The 18,175-nt window shown below is 40.6% G+C and overlaps 2 protein-coding genes across 5 annotated transcripts; one reads left to right on the top strand and one right to left on the bottom strand.

Annotated features, from left to right (window-relative positions):
* Window positions 1-1,033: 1,033 nt before the first annotated feature.
* On the bottom strand, window positions 1,034-8,900 carry dnpep (aspartyl aminopeptidase). 4 transcript variants are annotated; one of them, XM_020648243.3, is made up of 15 exons: window positions 8,775-8,900; window positions 8,366-8,456; window positions 6,926-7,014; window positions 6,643-6,756; window positions 6,091-6,216; window positions 5,783-5,907; window positions 5,459-5,543; window positions 4,882-4,989; window positions 4,624-4,701; window positions 4,419-4,499; window positions 4,030-4,190; window positions 3,209-3,248; window positions 2,676-2,777; window positions 1,724-1,891; window positions 1,034-1,372 (listed from the first exon to the last, which is right to left on the bottom strand). In XM_020648243.3, the coding sequence occupies exons 1-15, from the start codon at window positions 8,778-8,780 to the stop codon at window positions 1,322-1,324; spliced, it is 1,425 nt and encodes a 474-aa protein (XP_020503899.2). In that variant the 5' UTR covers window positions 8,781-8,900; the 3' UTR covers window positions 1,034-1,321. The 4 variants fall into 4 exon arrangements, with proteins under 4 accessions (XP_020503899.2, XP_020503900.2, XP_020503902.2 ...); XM_020648244.3 differs by lacking the exon at window positions 8,775-8,900 and adding an exon at window positions 8,613-8,764; XM_020648246.3 differs by lacking the exon at window positions 8,775-8,900 and adding an exon at window positions 8,642-8,758.
* Window positions 8,901-12,480: 3,580 nt separating this feature from the next.
* desmb (desmin b) lies at window positions 12,481-17,906 on the top strand. Its single transcript, XM_020648239.3, has 9 exons — window positions 12,481-13,106; window positions 13,752-13,812; window positions 13,964-14,059; window positions 15,170-15,331; window positions 15,451-15,576; window positions 15,668-15,888; window positions 16,267-16,310; window positions 16,594-16,682; window positions 17,475-17,906. The coding sequence occupies exons 1-9, from the start codon at window positions 12,532-12,534 to the stop codon at window positions 17,514-17,516; spliced, it is 1,416 nt and encodes a 471-aa protein (XP_020503895.2). The 5' UTR covers window positions 12,481-12,531; the 3' UTR covers window positions 17,517-17,906.
* The last annotated feature ends 269 nt before the right edge of the window (window positions 17,907-18,175 follow it).

Here is an 18,175-nt window from a genome sequence, read left to right as displayed (position 1 = left end):
TATAAACTATGCATTATCATTCTGTGTACCTTCTTTGGTAGAAATCTAATTTTCTTCCTGTGAAATAATTAGCATATTTGCAAGTTGAGACTTCAGCTGTTCAGCTTGTGTATTTAAATATTAGTATTTAATTTAAGATTTCCGTTTCTTTACTCTTAAAAAGACTTAAATACTTATGAAGAGTTATACCAAGACTCCTACATAACTATAAGATTCATTTTTACTAAATGGGTTACTAGATATCAAATGGTTCAGTTATTTTCCTCTATTTGTGCTCATTTCAGGACATGTAATTCTGCCATATTAAGAAGTCTGGCCAACCAGCAGAGTTATATCCCTCTGACTGAATTACCCACTTTTTTCAAGATTAAGGAGCAGATAAAACTCAGAGTGGACATGACTATAGAAGTGTTGTAGTCAAGACCACACTAACCGAGACCAAGACATACCCGAGACTGGAGTGCTCCGACACTGAGACAAGACCTTAAATATGCTTGAAAAATAATTGTCTTGTGTGCAGGGGGCGTGTCCCTCACTTAGACTGTAACACCAGGAAGGTTGATGCCATAACTGGAGGATAAAAATCGAATTCTGAATGAATTAAAGTTATTTGTTCTTTTAAAAAGGGGTGTTATCTTATCAAAGTCATGATGTGGACCAATAGCCTCAGTGGTGGTCTTGATTCAAAATCCAGGGTCCGTCCAGACTGAGAGCGAGACAAGAGTCAAAATGCTTTCGATTCTGAGACAAGACAGAGACCTTCAAAAAGACTAGACTATATGTGAAAACACGCATTTCTTGCAGGGTGGAGATGATCCTCCCCCTCTCTGCATTATAAAAGTGGCTCCTGTAGACGAGATATTCTCTTCATTGTGCCAACAAACTGTCGGGAAACTTGGCAGAGCTGCACATCTGGCACCTAAGAGGGTTTTATTCATATAAGTGATGAGATATAATTCAATGACAGCAGCTTCTCCTGCAGGATGAAACCTTGCACATTCAATATTATATGTGAAGTAAAATAACAAACACAAAACTTTAACACATTTTATTATTTCCTAAACAATTTCAGATCGTTAGAAACAGTCACAACCTTCATTGGTGATATGATTACAGCATATTAGGGTATAGAGGAGAAATACTGAAAAAGTGTCTTAAGGAAAGGATTTGTCATCTTCATCAAATACACAAGACCAGATTTCCACCTTTTCTGATGGACATACACTTTGCATCAGTAAGTGCTGGATCCTGCATGTGTAAATGCAACCTGCTTGATGAAAATGTCATCCTTTGTTTCCATCAGTTATGGCTCTCCTCGGCTCTAGTCGACAACCAGTGTGCTCCTCACTGTGGGGAACAACTCGAAGAAGCCCTGCAGGTGGAAGCAGACAGGGAGTGAGAAATGAAAATATGGCAATAATCTGCACGAGATTTAAAAGAACTGATGAGGACTATTTAAAGTATTGTTTTGTGAGAATTTTAGTAAATTTGCATATTAGCAATTCCAACAGTTATAGATTGAAATGCACCCTCTGGAGAAGAAGTAAAAGCAGCCAGCCTGAGAATGACTCTCATCTTGGGTCATGCATGGTCACCCTCTCTTCGGATCTGTCCTCTCCAAGTCTTCTTAGGTTGCAAGTCCTCACATTTACAGAAAACAACAACAATCCCTTTGCTGTCATGCTGAGAGAGAAGGTATGTTTGTTTCACAGACGGGGGTTACCTTGAAGAGTGTGGTGCTCTGCAGGACGCTGGAGGTGCAGCACATCTCTCTGATCGAGTGCATGGAGAGCTGCGGAGCTCCTATGTCCATCACAGGGATCCCGAGGCGGGCGGCCAGGATTGGTCCGATAGTGGTTCCACATGGGCTGTCGTTACGGACCATCACATCCTGCAGGAGGAGGGCTCAAATGTCAAATTGATGAAAATGTACTAAACAGCAAATCTTTACACATCTGGAGTCTTCCTATCTGCCATCTAGTGGCCTTTAGGAGGCACTGCAAAGTCTACAAACCACAAATAGGTCTTATCAAGTAATTTCCTCTCTTCAGTAGTGCCTCAATGTGCAGGAAGCAACTACAGGAAATTAAATGAAAGTTAAACTATGGTAATGTCGAAAAGAATCTTGATTGAAATCAGAAACATTAAGGTGTAACTACAAGGAGCAAAAACTCAATGCAGGTTTATTTAAACAGGTACACCTGAATTTCACAAGCGGCACAGATCTAATCAGCTCAGAGTAGTATAACGTGTTTATGTCATGTATCTGATGTTTGATGAGGATCCTGACAGCTGCTTGTGAACAATTTTCATCGTGCATATTTTACTCTGAGGTTAAACAATATTTAAAATTTGATCACACTAAATAAATTGATTCTCTAACCATATAGGAAACATTTTCGTATAGAACAAACTATATCTGCTTCCTTGGAAATAAAACATGTTTCTAGCCTTTCTACATGAGTTTTATAGTCGTACTTAGAGTCTTTTGTTCTTTATTTCACACATGCATTCTTTTCTTCTCCTCTCTGTGTCGTCCTGGAGCAGCCCAACATGTTGCTAGGAGATCTGTATTAGCTGCCAAGTGACTCAAGAAACACCAAGTAATGAGACGCTACTAAGCCTCAGTCTGCAAACAATTCATCCATAATTTCACACCCACACACACACTGTACCTGCAGGGGCACGCCGACCTGGCTGGCGACCTCTCTGACAACGGAGGCGGTGACAGCCGTGGTGGCGTAGCGCTGGTTACTGTTAAATTTGATCACTGGGCCCTGAGAGAAAATTATGTGAAGGTTGATTCCATTTTACTTCATTAAAACCACCTCAGATGAAATTAACGAAAATGTTCTGGCTGAGTCGGGACGCTTTGTCCCGCTTTCGGAAAATAATCTTTCCCCACCACATTTCATGAACTCTGCGTCAAAACTAGAGGCTAAAAAAATCTTTTGTTTGAGTATCACTGAAGTCAGAAACCTTAAAGTCAAATACATACGTTTTTTTAAACCAATATTTACTCAATTAATGTACAAGTTAGGGAGTCGATTCATTAAGTTAGAAATTAGCCAATCAAATCTAACTGATCTGCTGCATTGAAATAAAGCTTACACAAATATTCAAGTTCAAGAAAAGTTTTCCAAATGATAAAATGTACGTCTGTTTGTGTCCCTTTTAAATGAAAGAATAAATAAACTAATACTCTTACCTTGTGGAAAGCTGGTCGGTGGTTCTCCTCGTGCTTCTCCCTAAGAAGATGAACACAAACCAGCTCTACTAACAATTCTTTAAAGTGGAATTTTAAATATAAAATAAAGCAACAATTGAGAACAGCTGCACCTTCCTACTAACACAAGAAACAATCTGCATGAAACGTATCATGTCTTAGTTCTTGTGTTTTCACTGTTAATATGTTTTTTTTAAACATTCATGCTTTTTAAAATATCTTATATGACAATTAGGTTTATTTTGGGGCTTTTTATGCCATTATTTAAAGATAGAGGAGAGGATAGAGTCAGAAATCAGGGAGAGAGAGAGACAGTGGGGAATGACCATAGACTGTTAATATTAATGGATGAAGCCTGAGACCAATTTAGTTTTTTAGTACTAGGCTGTAAACATGTTAATTTATGCTTTAAAAACGATTTTTGCCTGTTGTGTGTACGTGACTTCCGGTGTTCCTGCAGCCAGCCTCTAGTGGACACTTGAGGAACTACAGGATGTTATACTTCCGCATTGGCTTAATTATTCAAGACCAGAGGTTGCCGCTTGGGAATGACATGCAGGAAAGGAGCCACAGGTTGGACTCGAACTCGGGCTGTGAGTTTGGAGGATTATGACTCTAACCCTAACCGGCCATTACAATATCTTATAAAAGGCAACTAACCAGTTAAAACTCAGGCAACAGCTGATTTAAGAACAATTTCCTATTGAAAACAAACTTCAAATTACTCAACATTTAAGGCTAAAATAACTTCACAATCGGCTGAGGTAATGGGCAGCTGTGTGTGTGTGTGTGTTGACACTGACATGTAGTTGGGGTGCACAGCGTGTGCCATGTCAGCGCTGATCATGAAGGAGAGCGGCGCTGCCTGTTGAAAAGCGGTGAGGTTGGAGGAGGAGGCGGCGAGGCGGCTGAGGATGAGCTCCGTCAGGTTTGACTGAGCTCCCTGAGCGCTCTCTGATCCGACCTACAGGAAACACAAAGTCTGTTCATGTGAAGCATTTACAGATTATAACAAACTCTATGTAGGATTTTTTTTTCCCTCCTGTTGTTCACTCCAATGATCACCCATCACTGTGCGTTCAAGAGTAAACCAAAAAACAACATCTGTTTGAGAGACAGCAGACACAGCACTCCAAGCAGAAACTGTTCCCCATCACATATCTCAAACTGGTTCTGATTCGACCTCACCCACCTCTTCATTGTCGTACAGAGTGATCATGCGGATGTTGGGATCTTTGGCCAAAGACTCTCCGGAGCAGGACTCGACCAGGCCCTGGGGGCCAAAACGAAATGGAGTATGAAGTAAGTGGTGTTGTGTCAGCATTTTTATGAACAAGACACTAAAGGTCAAAAGAAGACAACAACAAAAAAAAATCTGATTCTGTATGGTTTCTGACCTGCAGGGCGCAGTAGCAGCTGTGGAGGTTGTCCAAACGAGGAGAGTAAATGAACTCTTCGTACACGCCTCCTAGCGCCTGCAGAGAGAAGAGAAGAAGAACATAAGGGACAGAAATACCAGAGGTTCAGAGTCTGGAATGTTTTCTTCTTTACCAGGTTTTGTCATATTTATAAAATGATAGTCTGATTGAGAGTGATGCTGTTTAAAGTGGTCAACTGGACGCTAAAAAGTGACAGGAAGTCAATAGATTACTTACCCCAGGCTGAGTGTCAGCCAGACACAGCTCAAAGTCCAGCAGAGCTTCAGGCGCAATGCCAAGCTCTGAACACAGCACCTTCACCAGCACCGGGTGGTGTTTTTCTGCCTGAGAAGGAATAAACAACATGTGGTGTTTCATCCTGATTTAAATTCTCTCACCTTTCTCCATTCCCTCACTTTGTAATTTTGATGTACACACATACATTATGTTATCAAAACATTTTACTATCCAACACTTTTAGAACAGGAATACTAACTTTTTCATAGACAACAAAGAAGTTTAGCAATAATTTGGTGTTTGTCCCTTTGATGCAAATCACGCATCACTGACCCGTCTGTCCACAAAGCCAAAATAACTAGTGAATTATCCTGTGAGTTTTGAGGCCATGTGGTGTGTGGGAGGATGAAGCATTAAAAAAATGAAGGGTAAAAAAGAGAACATAAAAGACAGATCAAAGGCAACAAAAAGCAAGAAATAGTTCTCATTCAATGTTGTTAATTATATACAAGTCATTTTGTGTTATATGTTGTAACCCAAATGTCAGAGTATCGACGTGTGTGACTGTTTCTTTTACCGTCTTGGTTGCACAGGAGGCGTCTCCACAGGACACAGAGCCCGTCTCCAGCTCCTCCTGGACAGCCGTGGCGATAATGGGCACGCTGTGACACACAACATAATTATAGCACAAACTCATCTTTCAAACTGAGCTACAAAACACATCTTAAAGATGGCTAGTTATAGTTAATCCTGTGATTCCTAAATTCAAAGATTCTAAAGACAAAGATTTTGTTTTCCAAATGTTTTCATATTTTTTTATGCTTCATGTGTGTATATCAATTTCCTCTCCAATTAGTATTCAGAGTATAAAAATGGTGATCAAAGAGCTGCATTGACTGACAGGTGGTTCTCCTTGTTTGGGCCGAAGGAGTCGTTGACGTCCCTCTGTAGGTGGATGGCGAGGTTAGGGACCCTGAGCAGAGGTCTTGGCACATGAACCAGCTTATGAAGCATCCTGCCGTCACTCTGCAGGAGGACAAACGTATACATATTATTTCTTAGGATGAGGAAAGGGGAACACCTGCTCAAAACAAAATCTGGCTCATAAAATTCTTCAACGCCATCATCTAAAACAAACAGATTTGACAGAGCTTGTGTTGAACTGTTCTTCAGAAGAAATCCTGACAAGAAAAATAATACTCTGCCTACCTTGACCATCACGCGGCCAGCAATGGTAAGGTCACGGTCAAACCATGTGTTCCAGATGCCGCCGCCGTAGCACTCGACTCCGACCTGCAAACATCCCTGCTTTGTCTTCAAAGACCTCGGCTTCACCTGAAACAGTTTTATAATCCAATAAATCACTGACTCTGAAACTTCTAGATTATAAAACATTCAAACACAATTTTTTTTCAGACATTTTTACGTTTAAAGACAGACGCTGAAACATCTTTTAATCAATTACTTGTAATTGAATTAGAATTATTTTGTGCTCTTCTCTGGGCCTTGATTAAATGTTATAAACAAATCTGTGAGAAAAACATCACAAAATACTGGACAGGATGACAAACACCTGCTGAATACATCAGGACCCGTAAGCACATCTCCTCTGACATATTTTTCACTTCTGCTCAGTTTTGTGGCAGTTTGGCTGCAGAGGATTTTGAGGCTTGTTCTCGTGTACTCTGGCTGCTTCGTAGGGATTCAAGAAATGTCCAGAGGCAGACTGTGATTGACGGATGGAAGTGGGTCGGCTCTCACCTTAAGGCAGGGGCTGTCTGTGTGGGCTCCGATCATGGAGAAGCCATTTCCTGGAAGGTACTGTCCACCCACAGCGAAGGCGATGAGGCTGGAATAGTTCCTGGTCACAAAGTACTGAAGAAAGCAGGGGATGGAATTTTAATTAACAAACAGATTAATAAACTGAACTTTTTGGCTAGAAAAAATAAACGTCAAAATGACTGCTAAATCTAAGACACAGACTAGATCATATGACTCTTTACTCCCATGAACTATTAACACAGAACCATGAACCCTGACTGACCTTCTTGGACGGCTCGATGTTCCACTTCTCTGACTCCTTCAGCTCGGTGAAGCCCGCAGCCAACAGACGCCGCTTGCATTCTTCAACCACTAAAGGGGCAAAAAGCAGACAAAAAAGTAAGCTTCTCTGACTTTTCTGTTAAGTTATATTAAATTTTAAAAAGCAGCAACTGAAGAATAATCAGTTATTTCAAAATTGTTAATCATACTACCATCAAGATGTAAAAACATTCACTTACAGGTGCTTTGTTAATATATCCAGGACAAATTCTTGAATCAGTTATGCAGCTTATTTATTATTTATTGCAAATCAATTCAACAATTAATTTTAATTGCTTTGCTGCACAATCTGCAGAACGCCAGAGTTCACAGTGCAAAGGTTTGAGACATCATCTGCAGAGATCCTATCTTATCTCAAGCTCAAAGTCGTGTGTTAACCTGAACAGTGTCTCTGCTTCACACCTTCTTTCTGCTGAGACATGCAGATCTCTTTGTTCTCACACTGGAAACTTCATATCAGAAAGCTGGCAGATTATGAAAGTCTTTTTATCAAACACAACCTGCTATCTTGTCGGAACTATTAATCTGACTTTATAATAAAACCACAAAAAAAAGGAGAGATCATCTGGATTTTGGATTTAGCTTCAATAAATATATTCAGTAACTTATATCATTTAATCTTCCATATTTAATTTACAACCATTTACAACTCTGTTTTTGCACATTTACATTTAATCTTCCAGATTTAATTCACATATAATCTTTCATATTTAATTTACATTTAATCTTTCATATTTAATTTACATTTAATCTTTCATATTTAATTTACATTTAATCTTTCATATTTAATTTACATTTAATCTTTCATATTTAATTTACAGCCATTTGTGACTCTGTTTTTGCACATTTACATTTAATCTTTCATATTTAATCTTCCTATTTAAGACTAGTAATGCTTAGTTAAATCCTGGTTGTATATATTCCCATTCTTAGTTTTGATATTTTTAGTACGTATTTACTTTGTATTTAATATTATATTGTGTTTAAATTTGCTCATATTGTGTTTTTTTTACTCATATTGTGTGTTTGGATAACCTGGTGCTGTAACGCCACAATTTCCCAGTTTGGGATCAATAAAGTAATTCTATTTTATTCTATTCTAGTCTATTATTGTAATGTTTGTGAGATATAAGTTAATAAATGACACGATGACATTTACCACTAGGCTTTAAGATTTATTTTGAGCATGTATTTGACTCAATCCTGTCTGCAGGCTTGTCTCAAACTGTATTTAAATAAACTTAGTGTAAATATAGACACTCAAATCCATCGTGTAGCTCATGCAAAAAGTGTATTTCCTCATTCTTTTACATGTGCAAATATACTTTTTAACGGATTGTGTACATTTTGTTCTTGTAAATAATCTTTTTAAAGACTGTACCGTGGTATGGAGACACTCCTCTGTTGACAAACTGCAGGAACTCTTTGGCTGCAGACTGCACGGCCTCTTTGGAGCTCTTCATGATCAAAGACTGTCAGGGGGAAAAAGCAGAAGTCTCCAAAGCTTTTCTCTACTCTTTCATATGTTACAGATAGAAACTAACAAGACTAACTAACATGCCCCTTCAATTTCCCCGTAACATGTAAATTACAGTGTCAAAAGTAGACTTGTCCGATAATGGGCGCACCGGTAGTTAGCAGAGCTTCGCCAGCTAACCTGAAGACGACAACACGAGCTACCTGGCTCTTCTCTCTCCTCTTCCTCTGCTGGTCAAAGTCAAAGTAGCTCTCGGCAAGGGAGAAATATCTCCTCATATGGTGCTTACAATACTCATATTTATGACACTTACCTGCATTAAGTGGACTTTCAAACTCTGAACTCCAGAGAAACGGAGAAGTAACGACAGACAGATACAGATTAGCTGACAACAGCAGTGAAGAAACAGGCGTAGTTTTCAGGCGCTGTCCCCACAGTGACACCCAGCGGCCAGGCGGTGCAATTACCTTTTAAAAATATCCATTTTTTTCAGAATAACTATTGCCTTCGATAATTTTTTGTTTGAATCACTTTTAAAATAAATATTTATGTTGTTGTTGCACTATATAAATGTCATAAACCTATTTTTTCTTTATATAAGCAGACAATAAAAGTCATGGACTAGAAATGAGATGGCATCACTGCGGCATTTAAAAAAAACCTTTTCACCTTTGACAATTTTATGAATTTTAGTAATCTTAAACTGTTTTTAAATGTGTAAATAATCATGTGTCACCACTGTTATCTGAATTAGCCATTAGGCGTCAGAGCTCTCGTAGGGCAGTCACATGAGCTTCCATCAGCGGTGGATTGTCTTGTCCCAATGTACAAGACATTTTTTGGCCAGTCTGCTTTCTCTGCAAAGGGGGCAAAACTTTGGAACTCTCTGCCCACTGGCATAAAATTAGAGAGCAACAGTAATTCTTTCAACAGAGGACTCAAACAATGGCTAAAATCAAAACAACAGTGCTCACATGAATAGCTTCTGACTGGTTTATTGTTTGATCATGCTGCCTCGAGCTAAAATGTGATTGTCTCTTTTTCTCCCATGAACCCCTGAAAGATTTACATGTAATTATATTCAGGACCATTATTATTTAATCCATAAGTGTAGTATGATCTTCTTGCAGTCTTCATTGGGAGGATAGGACCTGCATTTTCTATTTTTCCTAAACTTAATTTCTTGAGTTTGAACTGTGGCACCAGTGGCCGACTCAAGGCCCAAACTAAGTGGAGTGTGATGTTGACATTACCAGTGATGAGCAAGGTTTGATTTCAGCCAAATCATGCTTACAGTAATATTGCCCATTTTTATTTTCCTTTTCATCTCTGACTCACTCATATTAGTTCCCCACATGCAGCCATTTATCAATATATCATCACCACGGGAACCAGCCATATATGGTCATAAACAACAAGGGAGGAGAAGGAGGAGGCGGGGGGGAGACTGAGAGGAGAACCTGAAAGTGATGAAGAGATGTTTACTCCTGGTGTCAGCTAACAGAGTCGCTTCTGTTCTTGAGAAAACCCAGGGTGATGAAGGAACAAACACACACACACACACCTGCACACACACACACACACTCTATTATTAGGGTTGAGAGCAACAGACTTTATTAGAGGAGCAGCAATGGGATTGTTGAATGTTGTCATGCTGGGAATTACACCAGTATCCTACTGTTCTGTTATTATGCTGGAACACACTAGGATTGTTGACTAGCTATTCAGAAATCTGACCTTTTATTTTCCCTCACAGTACCAGCCAATATGTCCTGCAGAGTCCACCATGTAGTCTTTAATCACAGTCAGAATATGTGAGGTTATCACAAAAATAATTAACACAGGCAGACAACACAAATCTTTCTCACATTGCAAAAATCAGGAGTGATCTCTGGCAAGATATATTTATGCATTGTAAAGGAACTATCCTGTGTTAAAAATAAATGACCAGGTCTTACTAAATGTTCAATTTAGCTTTATTGCTGCTTTATTTTTCTTGGAGCCTTAGTGCTGATTTATCTGTAGAGCTCTTAACCACAAACAGCTTCTGATGTTGGTGAAGTCACAATATACTAACACACACACACACACACACACTGAAGTACACTTTACATCAGTGCACACAGGTGAAAAGTTCATCCATAAATCAAGGATTTCAGGTGCTCTGGTGTTACCCTTTGAACTACCTAAAGTTACCTACTATCTAAAAAGGTTGCAATCAGAAGAAGCAACCTAAAATACTCATTTGACTGAAATCTTGTTATAGAGCACCCAGAGAGAAAGTATGAGGCCTTACTGGAGTGGATTTTTGACACTTGACACAGGTGTTATTAATTACGTTAACGATGGCTCCCCTGTTTTATCCTCCATTAATAACTGCAGTAAGTAGCCGAGCACAGCGCTGACTGTGGAACCTGACCTCTGAAACATACCGCAGCATTAATTAAAGGGATCAGTAACACCTGTGTAGTCCTTGGCGACAGCAATAAGATACGTCTCATAACTCTTAATTGCTGCAAGATTGAAGACATTTTTAGTCTCCAGTTGGCCCAAGAGGAAATGACTCATAAGGAAGCGATGTTATACAATGTAAAGAAATTGTAATGTGCATCACATTTCTCTCACTGAGCAACACGTTTGTCCTTCAAGCCAATTCATCTATTTATATCCATTCAATCTGTTTTGAATAAGATATTCCAGTGGGCAGGTGGGTTCAAAAAATAGGTGGCTTGAATCAAGTCCAAATTGATTAAATGTTTTATTTTCCTTATCTCTGTAAGATATGATCAATAAAACTGCACCAATGAAAGCATCTGAAAGCTTATCCTCTTGTTATAAAAGTGATCTTTGGCCTTTCAAAATTTCACCAGCGGCTGATTTTAACCCAGAGCATCTTGGAGTCTGGTGTCTGCTGGCATACCTTTGTGTTATCATCATAAGTAGCACATATTGTTTGGAAGTGCAGCTCTCTACTGCTGTGGGAGTGCATGCAGGCACATGCTGTACCTCTCTGTCGCACAGGGTGGGATAGTTTTCCTTTTTAAGGCAGGTTTGTCAAAGCTCCCCCCCCGCAGATGCTGTCATTAACAACCTGCACAGCTTCACCATGTGAGGAAGATACAAAAGCTCTAGAAGACACCATCCATCCCTGCATCCTCACATTGTTAGGAAGTGAGATCACAGAAGCAGGAGACTTTCTCATGACACTCTGCGATTCCACAGGTCCTCTTATGTAAACAGGTTGTTCATTCACGAGTATTGTGACATCTCAAACATTTGGTGAAGTTGAGGGATGAAAACTTCTTGGCTAACATCGAGGAACAGTTTGGGTCATGCTTAAAGTTTAACCTGCATGGTGCAACTTTTGTTTCAGTGCAATGCAATAGAATTAATCTGTTCACTTCCGGGTTGCTCTAATTACTCTTTGTTGTTCTATACTGTCATAATAACACTAAGTTGAACACCTACACTGATCTTCTTGGAGCACATTTCAAGATGTTTAGACTCAGCACAATGGCCATGCTGACATAAGCGCTGTGCCAGAATCCACAGTTTGCTTTTTTATCTAAATGAGACCACAATCTTGGCATTGGATAGAGAGTACTTGAAGTTCAACCGCACTAATTTTGCAACGCAGGTTTCTGAAGTAATCAATTTTGGGTCTGGGCACTGGGGAAAGAGACACAGCAGTCTTTGTGGAGCGATAGAGGCTTGATTAAAGTACAATGCTGTGATTGTTTTTTTTTCCCCATTTTCTTCCTTTCTTGTCACCAAGTGTCGGGTCAGAACCAAAAGGTTAATATCTTGATATCTTGATGATCAAGTTTTCTATTAGAAGAAAAAAGAGGAAAGTCACAAAGAGTTCAGAAAAAAGAAAAAAAGAAAAGATAGATAGATGACAAAGACAGAGGAAGAGAGAGGAGGTCTAGAGCAACTCAGGGAGGGAAGTTCATCGGGGGGAGGCGTCAAAAAGTGAGGGAGGGGGTGTCTACAAATAGTTGAGGATAGTTAGTTCTTCTTCAGTGCTCTCCTTTGCTGCAGCCCTCACCAGGCTCCCTGAGTCCTCCATCATGGCCTCCTTCAGCTCCTCAGCCCAAACCGCCTCCTCTTACCGCAGACACTTTGGCCATGGCAGCTACGCCTCACCCTCCCTCAACCGCGCCATGCTGGGCCATGCCGGCAGCGGTGGGGGCCATGCCACCTCCAGGGTCTATGAGGTGACCCGGTCCAGCTCAACACCAGCCTACCGGGTGTCTTCCAGCTACTACGGGAAGCCTGTGGGGGCCTCCCGGGTCTCAGTGGGGCGCACCTATGCAGGCATGGGTGAGACACTGGACTTTAGCCTGGCTGATGCCCTAAACCAGGAGTTCTTGACCACAAGGACCAACGAGAAGGCCGAGCTGCAACACCTGAACGACCGCTTTGCCAGCTACATCGAGAAGGTCCGCTTCCTGGAGCAGCAGAACCAGGCGATGTCTGTGGAGGTGGAGCGCCTGCGTGGACGTGAGCCAACACGCATCGCCGACCTGTATGAGGAGGAGATGAACGAGTTGAGGAGGCAGGTGGAGATCCTGACCAATCAGAGGTCACGCATAGAGGTGGAGCGAGACAACTTGATCGACGACCTGGACAAGATCAAACTAAGGTGGGTGGGGCAATATGAAGAGTGTACACACAGCATGTTTACAGTGTGCTTTACTATAAAAGGAGAGGAAAGCGCTCCCACATATCTGCAGGACGTCTAATGATCTGTTCTTTCTCTTCTTCTCTCTGTGGTTTACATCTTAAGTGCCAGTTTTATAAAGAGTTAGGGAGAAGGGGGGAAGACAAGTTAGGATTATGATGATCAATGAAAGCTCCATCATGAGGATTAAAACATTTTCCCTCAGATTAAAAAAAAAATAGAGCTTTTATCCTGGTTTTATTTCCTTTATATTTTAAGGTTTCTGTGCAGAGGTTTATTCAGGGGAGTTTAATGGATTCAATATGGATATTCTTCTTTGACCTATCAGTGCATTTTGATTCAAGGATGCGTTCATGGCTTAATAAATAAGACTAGCATCTGTTCAGTGCAAAAGAGGATTAAAACCCATCTGGTTTTACAGGAGAGATTTTATTACAACAGAAATAGTTGTGTCAACTTTTGTCTTTGGCATCACAGTGCAGATGGTTCGAGCTAATGTTTAAAATGTATTTTTAAATGATGTTCAGGATCAAAGCTGTTGAGAATACTATAACCATTTCTTTAGTGATGTTCTAAAAATAATAATTTTGCATTTATCCGCTCCAGACTTCAGGAAGAAATCCTTGAGAAAGAAGATGCAGAAAACAACCTGGCTGCTTTCAGGGCGGTGAGTCTCTAATGCACTTCACTTTGTACTTCATAAAGGCCTCAAGTACTCCGGTTAAATGTTTGCTTCACCAAATCAGATCATACCAAGGGTTGCTCTCCTGACTTTAGATGTTTTAAAACAACATAACTAATTCACCAAACTGTTGCAGGATGTGGATGCTGCCACTCTGGCTCGCCTGGACCTGGAGAGACGCATCGAGACGCTGCAGGAGGAAATCGCCTTCCTGAAGAAGATCCATGAAGAGGTTCTCTCTTCCTTCTTTTTCTCTTTCCTTCTCTCTGAAGGATTCATAAGTACATCTTGACAACAAACAGGCACAAACTCTTAACTTTAATATATTTGAGCGATCTCAACAAGTTCATTGAGATAACTTATGGAACAGTGCAACATGTAACTTTAAATATTTGGTGTGAGGCCATGAAAGAAACACATTCACAGAGCATGTTTCCGTCTTGTCTTTTCTGTCTGTTACGTGCTCTCTGTGTTTGGCTCATCTGTCTGTGTGTCGTTACATTCGTTCGAGTTTGTATAGTTGAGTGTATTTGTGATGACAACACAAGAGGATTGGTTGGCAGTGGGCCTGTACAGTTTTGCAGCAGAGCACTGAAATCTCACGCAGCAGTTGTACAGCTAAAATTAAACGTTGTATCAACACAAGACATCCTCGTCTCTGAACCACACTGGCTTGTACTGTAAGCTTTGTAGTGTGTGTGTGTGTGTGTGTGTGTGTGTGTGTGTGTGTGTGTGTGTGTGTTCCTGACTAAGCTTCTCTCGGTGGCACAATTCTGACCAAAGACCAGTTAATTGTGGGCAAATGCAGGAATAAAGCTGGTTTTTGGGTCAGTTGTCAATCCTATTTCTTGGGCAAGCTTCCAGGAAATGAATTTAAGTCAGTGCAATGTTCAGAGCAAAAGTAAACGTGAGTTTGTGAGTGTTTCATAGCCTCGAGACTTCCCTGTGGTAGCGACACAATGCCAAGTGGTTGTTGCAGTGTGATTGCACGCTTCTACAGGGCTGCTATCAGGTGTTCACAGAGTGATTACAATTCAGCAACCACAGCTGCTGAGTGGTGCCTTGTGGCTACAGGATGGATCCAAGCTTGGTTCCATCAACATTTGACTACATGTGTGAACAATTCATGAAGTTCAAACTAACTTTGATAAATACCGACTGGTTCCTATGTTAATAATGGTTTTCTGGTTGTTACTGGTTGGCAATGATTCTGTATACAAACCTAATCCCTGTAATCTATTCTGTTCTCTGGAGACAACAAACACACACATAAATCCCCACAAACCACCAACAGCTCTAACCTCTGTCTCACCTGCTCCTCCTCCTCCTCCTCATCCTGCAGGAGATCCGTGAGCTGCAGACTCAGATGCAGGAGACTCAGGTGCAGATCCAGATGGACATGTCTAAACCGGATCTGACAGCAGCACTGAGAGACATCAGAGCCCAGTACGAGGGCATCGCTGCCAAGAACATCGCAGAGGCTGAGGACTGGTACAAGTCAAAGGTGAAACATGGAGGGACTGTTAACATTACAACATTGGGGATTTTATTTTTATTATTTTATTTCCCAGTGGTGTAAGCTGTAGTTCCAGGAATAACTGACCTTGACCTTTATCACTTCAGGTGACCGACCTGAACCAGGCAGTGAGTAAGAACAACGAGGCCCTGAAGCAGGCCCGGCAGGAGACCATGGAGTTCAGACACCAGATCCAGGCTTACACCTGCGAGATTGACTCCCTCAAAGGCACTGTACGTCTCTGACACACAAAGATTATACAATGAATCTGTGCCTCATCCATTTCAAACACTTATGTCACACGTTTCTCTTTGTCAAACCCAGAATGAGTCCCTGATGAGGCAGATGAGGGACATGGAGGACCGCCATGGACGGGATGCGAGTGGTTTCCAGGACACCATCGCACGGCTGGAGTCAGAGATCGCCAACATGAAGGATGAGATGGCACGCCATCTTCGAGAGTACCAGGACTTGCTTAACATCAAGATGGCCCTTGACATGGAGATCGCCACCTACAGGAAGCTGCTGGAAGGGGAGGAGAGCAGGTGATGCTGGAGGCTAAGGCCTCCTGTAAATAAAAAAGCTTGATCAGGATGTAATTTCAGATTTAATGCAACAAAGAGACAGAAACTTTTTCACTTTTTAATTTCATTTGAGCCTTAAATGTTGATTTATTAAGTTGTATCTTTATACAAGAAGGTCTTTAAGTTCTAACTGACTTGTATATTTTCTGTAAAATCATTTTTTTACTGAACATTTTTGACTGAAAAAACGTTTCTCCACATGCTGCAGTTATGTTGTTTTTCCACTTTCTATCAATTTTGAGGCCTTGAAACAAAAACGTTTCATCATAACAGAATAATAACTAAGAACTACATTTATAATGCATCCTGTTTTCAACACTTCTCTTTTTGTCCGTGCAGGATTACCCTGCCTGTGCAGAGCTACTCCACTCTGAGCTTCAGAGGTAAGAACACACCTGCTGTTCCCTGAACACACCACTAGAGGACACATTTCTCTACAACATATATGAAGTCTGGAGTCTGTACCAAAAATGATTCAGTCTATGGGACCAACCCACAAATCAGTTCACCTCCACATGGAGTTCGACACACAATGAGCCATCATTTCTATGCGACAGAAATGTAGTGCTCACATGGCGTCCTGATTTCATAACATGATAGGAAAAATGATGTCTGGGAAGACTTGTGTCATGTTGAAGTTGATATTTTCTCACTGTGTTTAAACAGAGACCAGCCCCGAGCACCAGCAGCGCTCCTCTGAGACGCATTCAAAGAAAACCGTCCTCATCAAGACCATCGAAACCCGTGATGGAGAGGTAAAACACAGCATGTACAGATCTACTGATTTGATTTTAAGATCTTTCCTTTTCAGTTTGTTTGGAGATGTAGAAAGACTAAAGGTAAATTCAGAGTTTACAGTTAATCTTATATCTAATACAAAGTCTAAAATAAAAACTGGACACGACGTCTACACCTCCTTATGTCCTGTCCTGTTAAAGGGAAATGCTGGAATTTTGGTGATGTGTCAATTTCTGGCGTTTCACAAGCTACATTTGTGAGTCCTATCTGTACAAACACATTGTGTTTTCATATCACCAAGAAGGCATTCGTGACTTTTCCAAGTAAACACCCCCACACACATGCAGCGACTAGTTCACAGTGTGCCACCTTCAACCAAACATCCTGTCCCACCTGAGTGGAAACACACTACACCCACAGTTTCCTGGAAATACATACATCACAGACGTGTTGACACAGGTCCTGGTTGCTCTTTTATATTTAATAAAAGCTAATTTGTATCACTAGGTTTTAAATCACCACCTTGCTGTGCAGCTCTGCAGACTTTGACTGTTGATGACATGTAGCTGTTTACTTTGCTACCTTTTGAAATAAAGAAACCTTTCAATGTCCCAACACGTTAAACTCTTGTGCTTTTGGAATAAGTAAAAGAAAACTCACATTGCAGTATGAAGTTTACAAATATTTCCATCAGTAGCCAGCTTGTTATGAGGATGTTCTATCATAAAGAAACTGACTCTGCTGACTCTCACACAGTGTATTTTCTATATCTCTGAATATCTAATGACTGCTGTGTTTCTGCCCTGCAGGTTGTAAGCGAGTCGACGCAGCACCAGCAAGACATCATGTAAGGATCTGCAGAAGATCAAGAGAGGAGAAGAAGAAACAAAGAGCACATCTGTCCTGGACTGAGTCAGAGAGGCGGAGAGCACAAACAAGAAAAGATGCACAAATTAAACCAGAAAAAATCATGACTGTAAAAAGTAATTATTATGGCCTGCACTGGTTTTTTTGGAGGTAACTAAGTGAATATGAAGCAGGATGGGGGTTTCTTTATCTCCGCTTTTAGCCGGGTACAAAAAACCTGTATGGAGCTGGCTTTGGATGCACTACATGAAAACAACATTTTTGCATCTAAGAAAGACTCGAAGAGTGTTGGAGCATTTCAGACAGCCTCCTAATTTTGTTCTGCGTACACTGCCTCTTGAATTAAATGTCAAAAAAGAAAAAAGTAACATGAATATTAGCAGTCTTCGTTTGTTTTTTTTGTAAACGGCAGCTTTTGCCGTGTTCGTCAAGTTTAGAGTTATATTCAATCAGGAGCATTTATAATGAAAATACGATGATCTGTATGTGTGTGTGTGTGTGTGTGTGTGTTTGAGCTTATCAATAAAGGGACATAGAAAGGACAGATAAAATGAGAAGATGGAGGAGGAGATTAAACGTCGTCCGGAGATGAAGCGAGAGATGAGAGAAAAGAGGTGTGGCGAGGTAGAAACAAAGAAAAGAG

This window comes from Labrus bergylta, chromosome 24 (assembly GCF_963930695.1).
Source record: "Labrus bergylta chromosome 24, fLabBer1.1, whole genome shotgun sequence".
Lineage (NCBI taxonomy): Eukaryota > Metazoa > Chordata > Actinopteri > Labriformes > Labridae > Labrus > Labrus bergylta.
The sequence above is the reverse complement of the archived record's forward strand: the minus strand, read 5'-3'. Positions and strand labels throughout refer to the sequence as shown.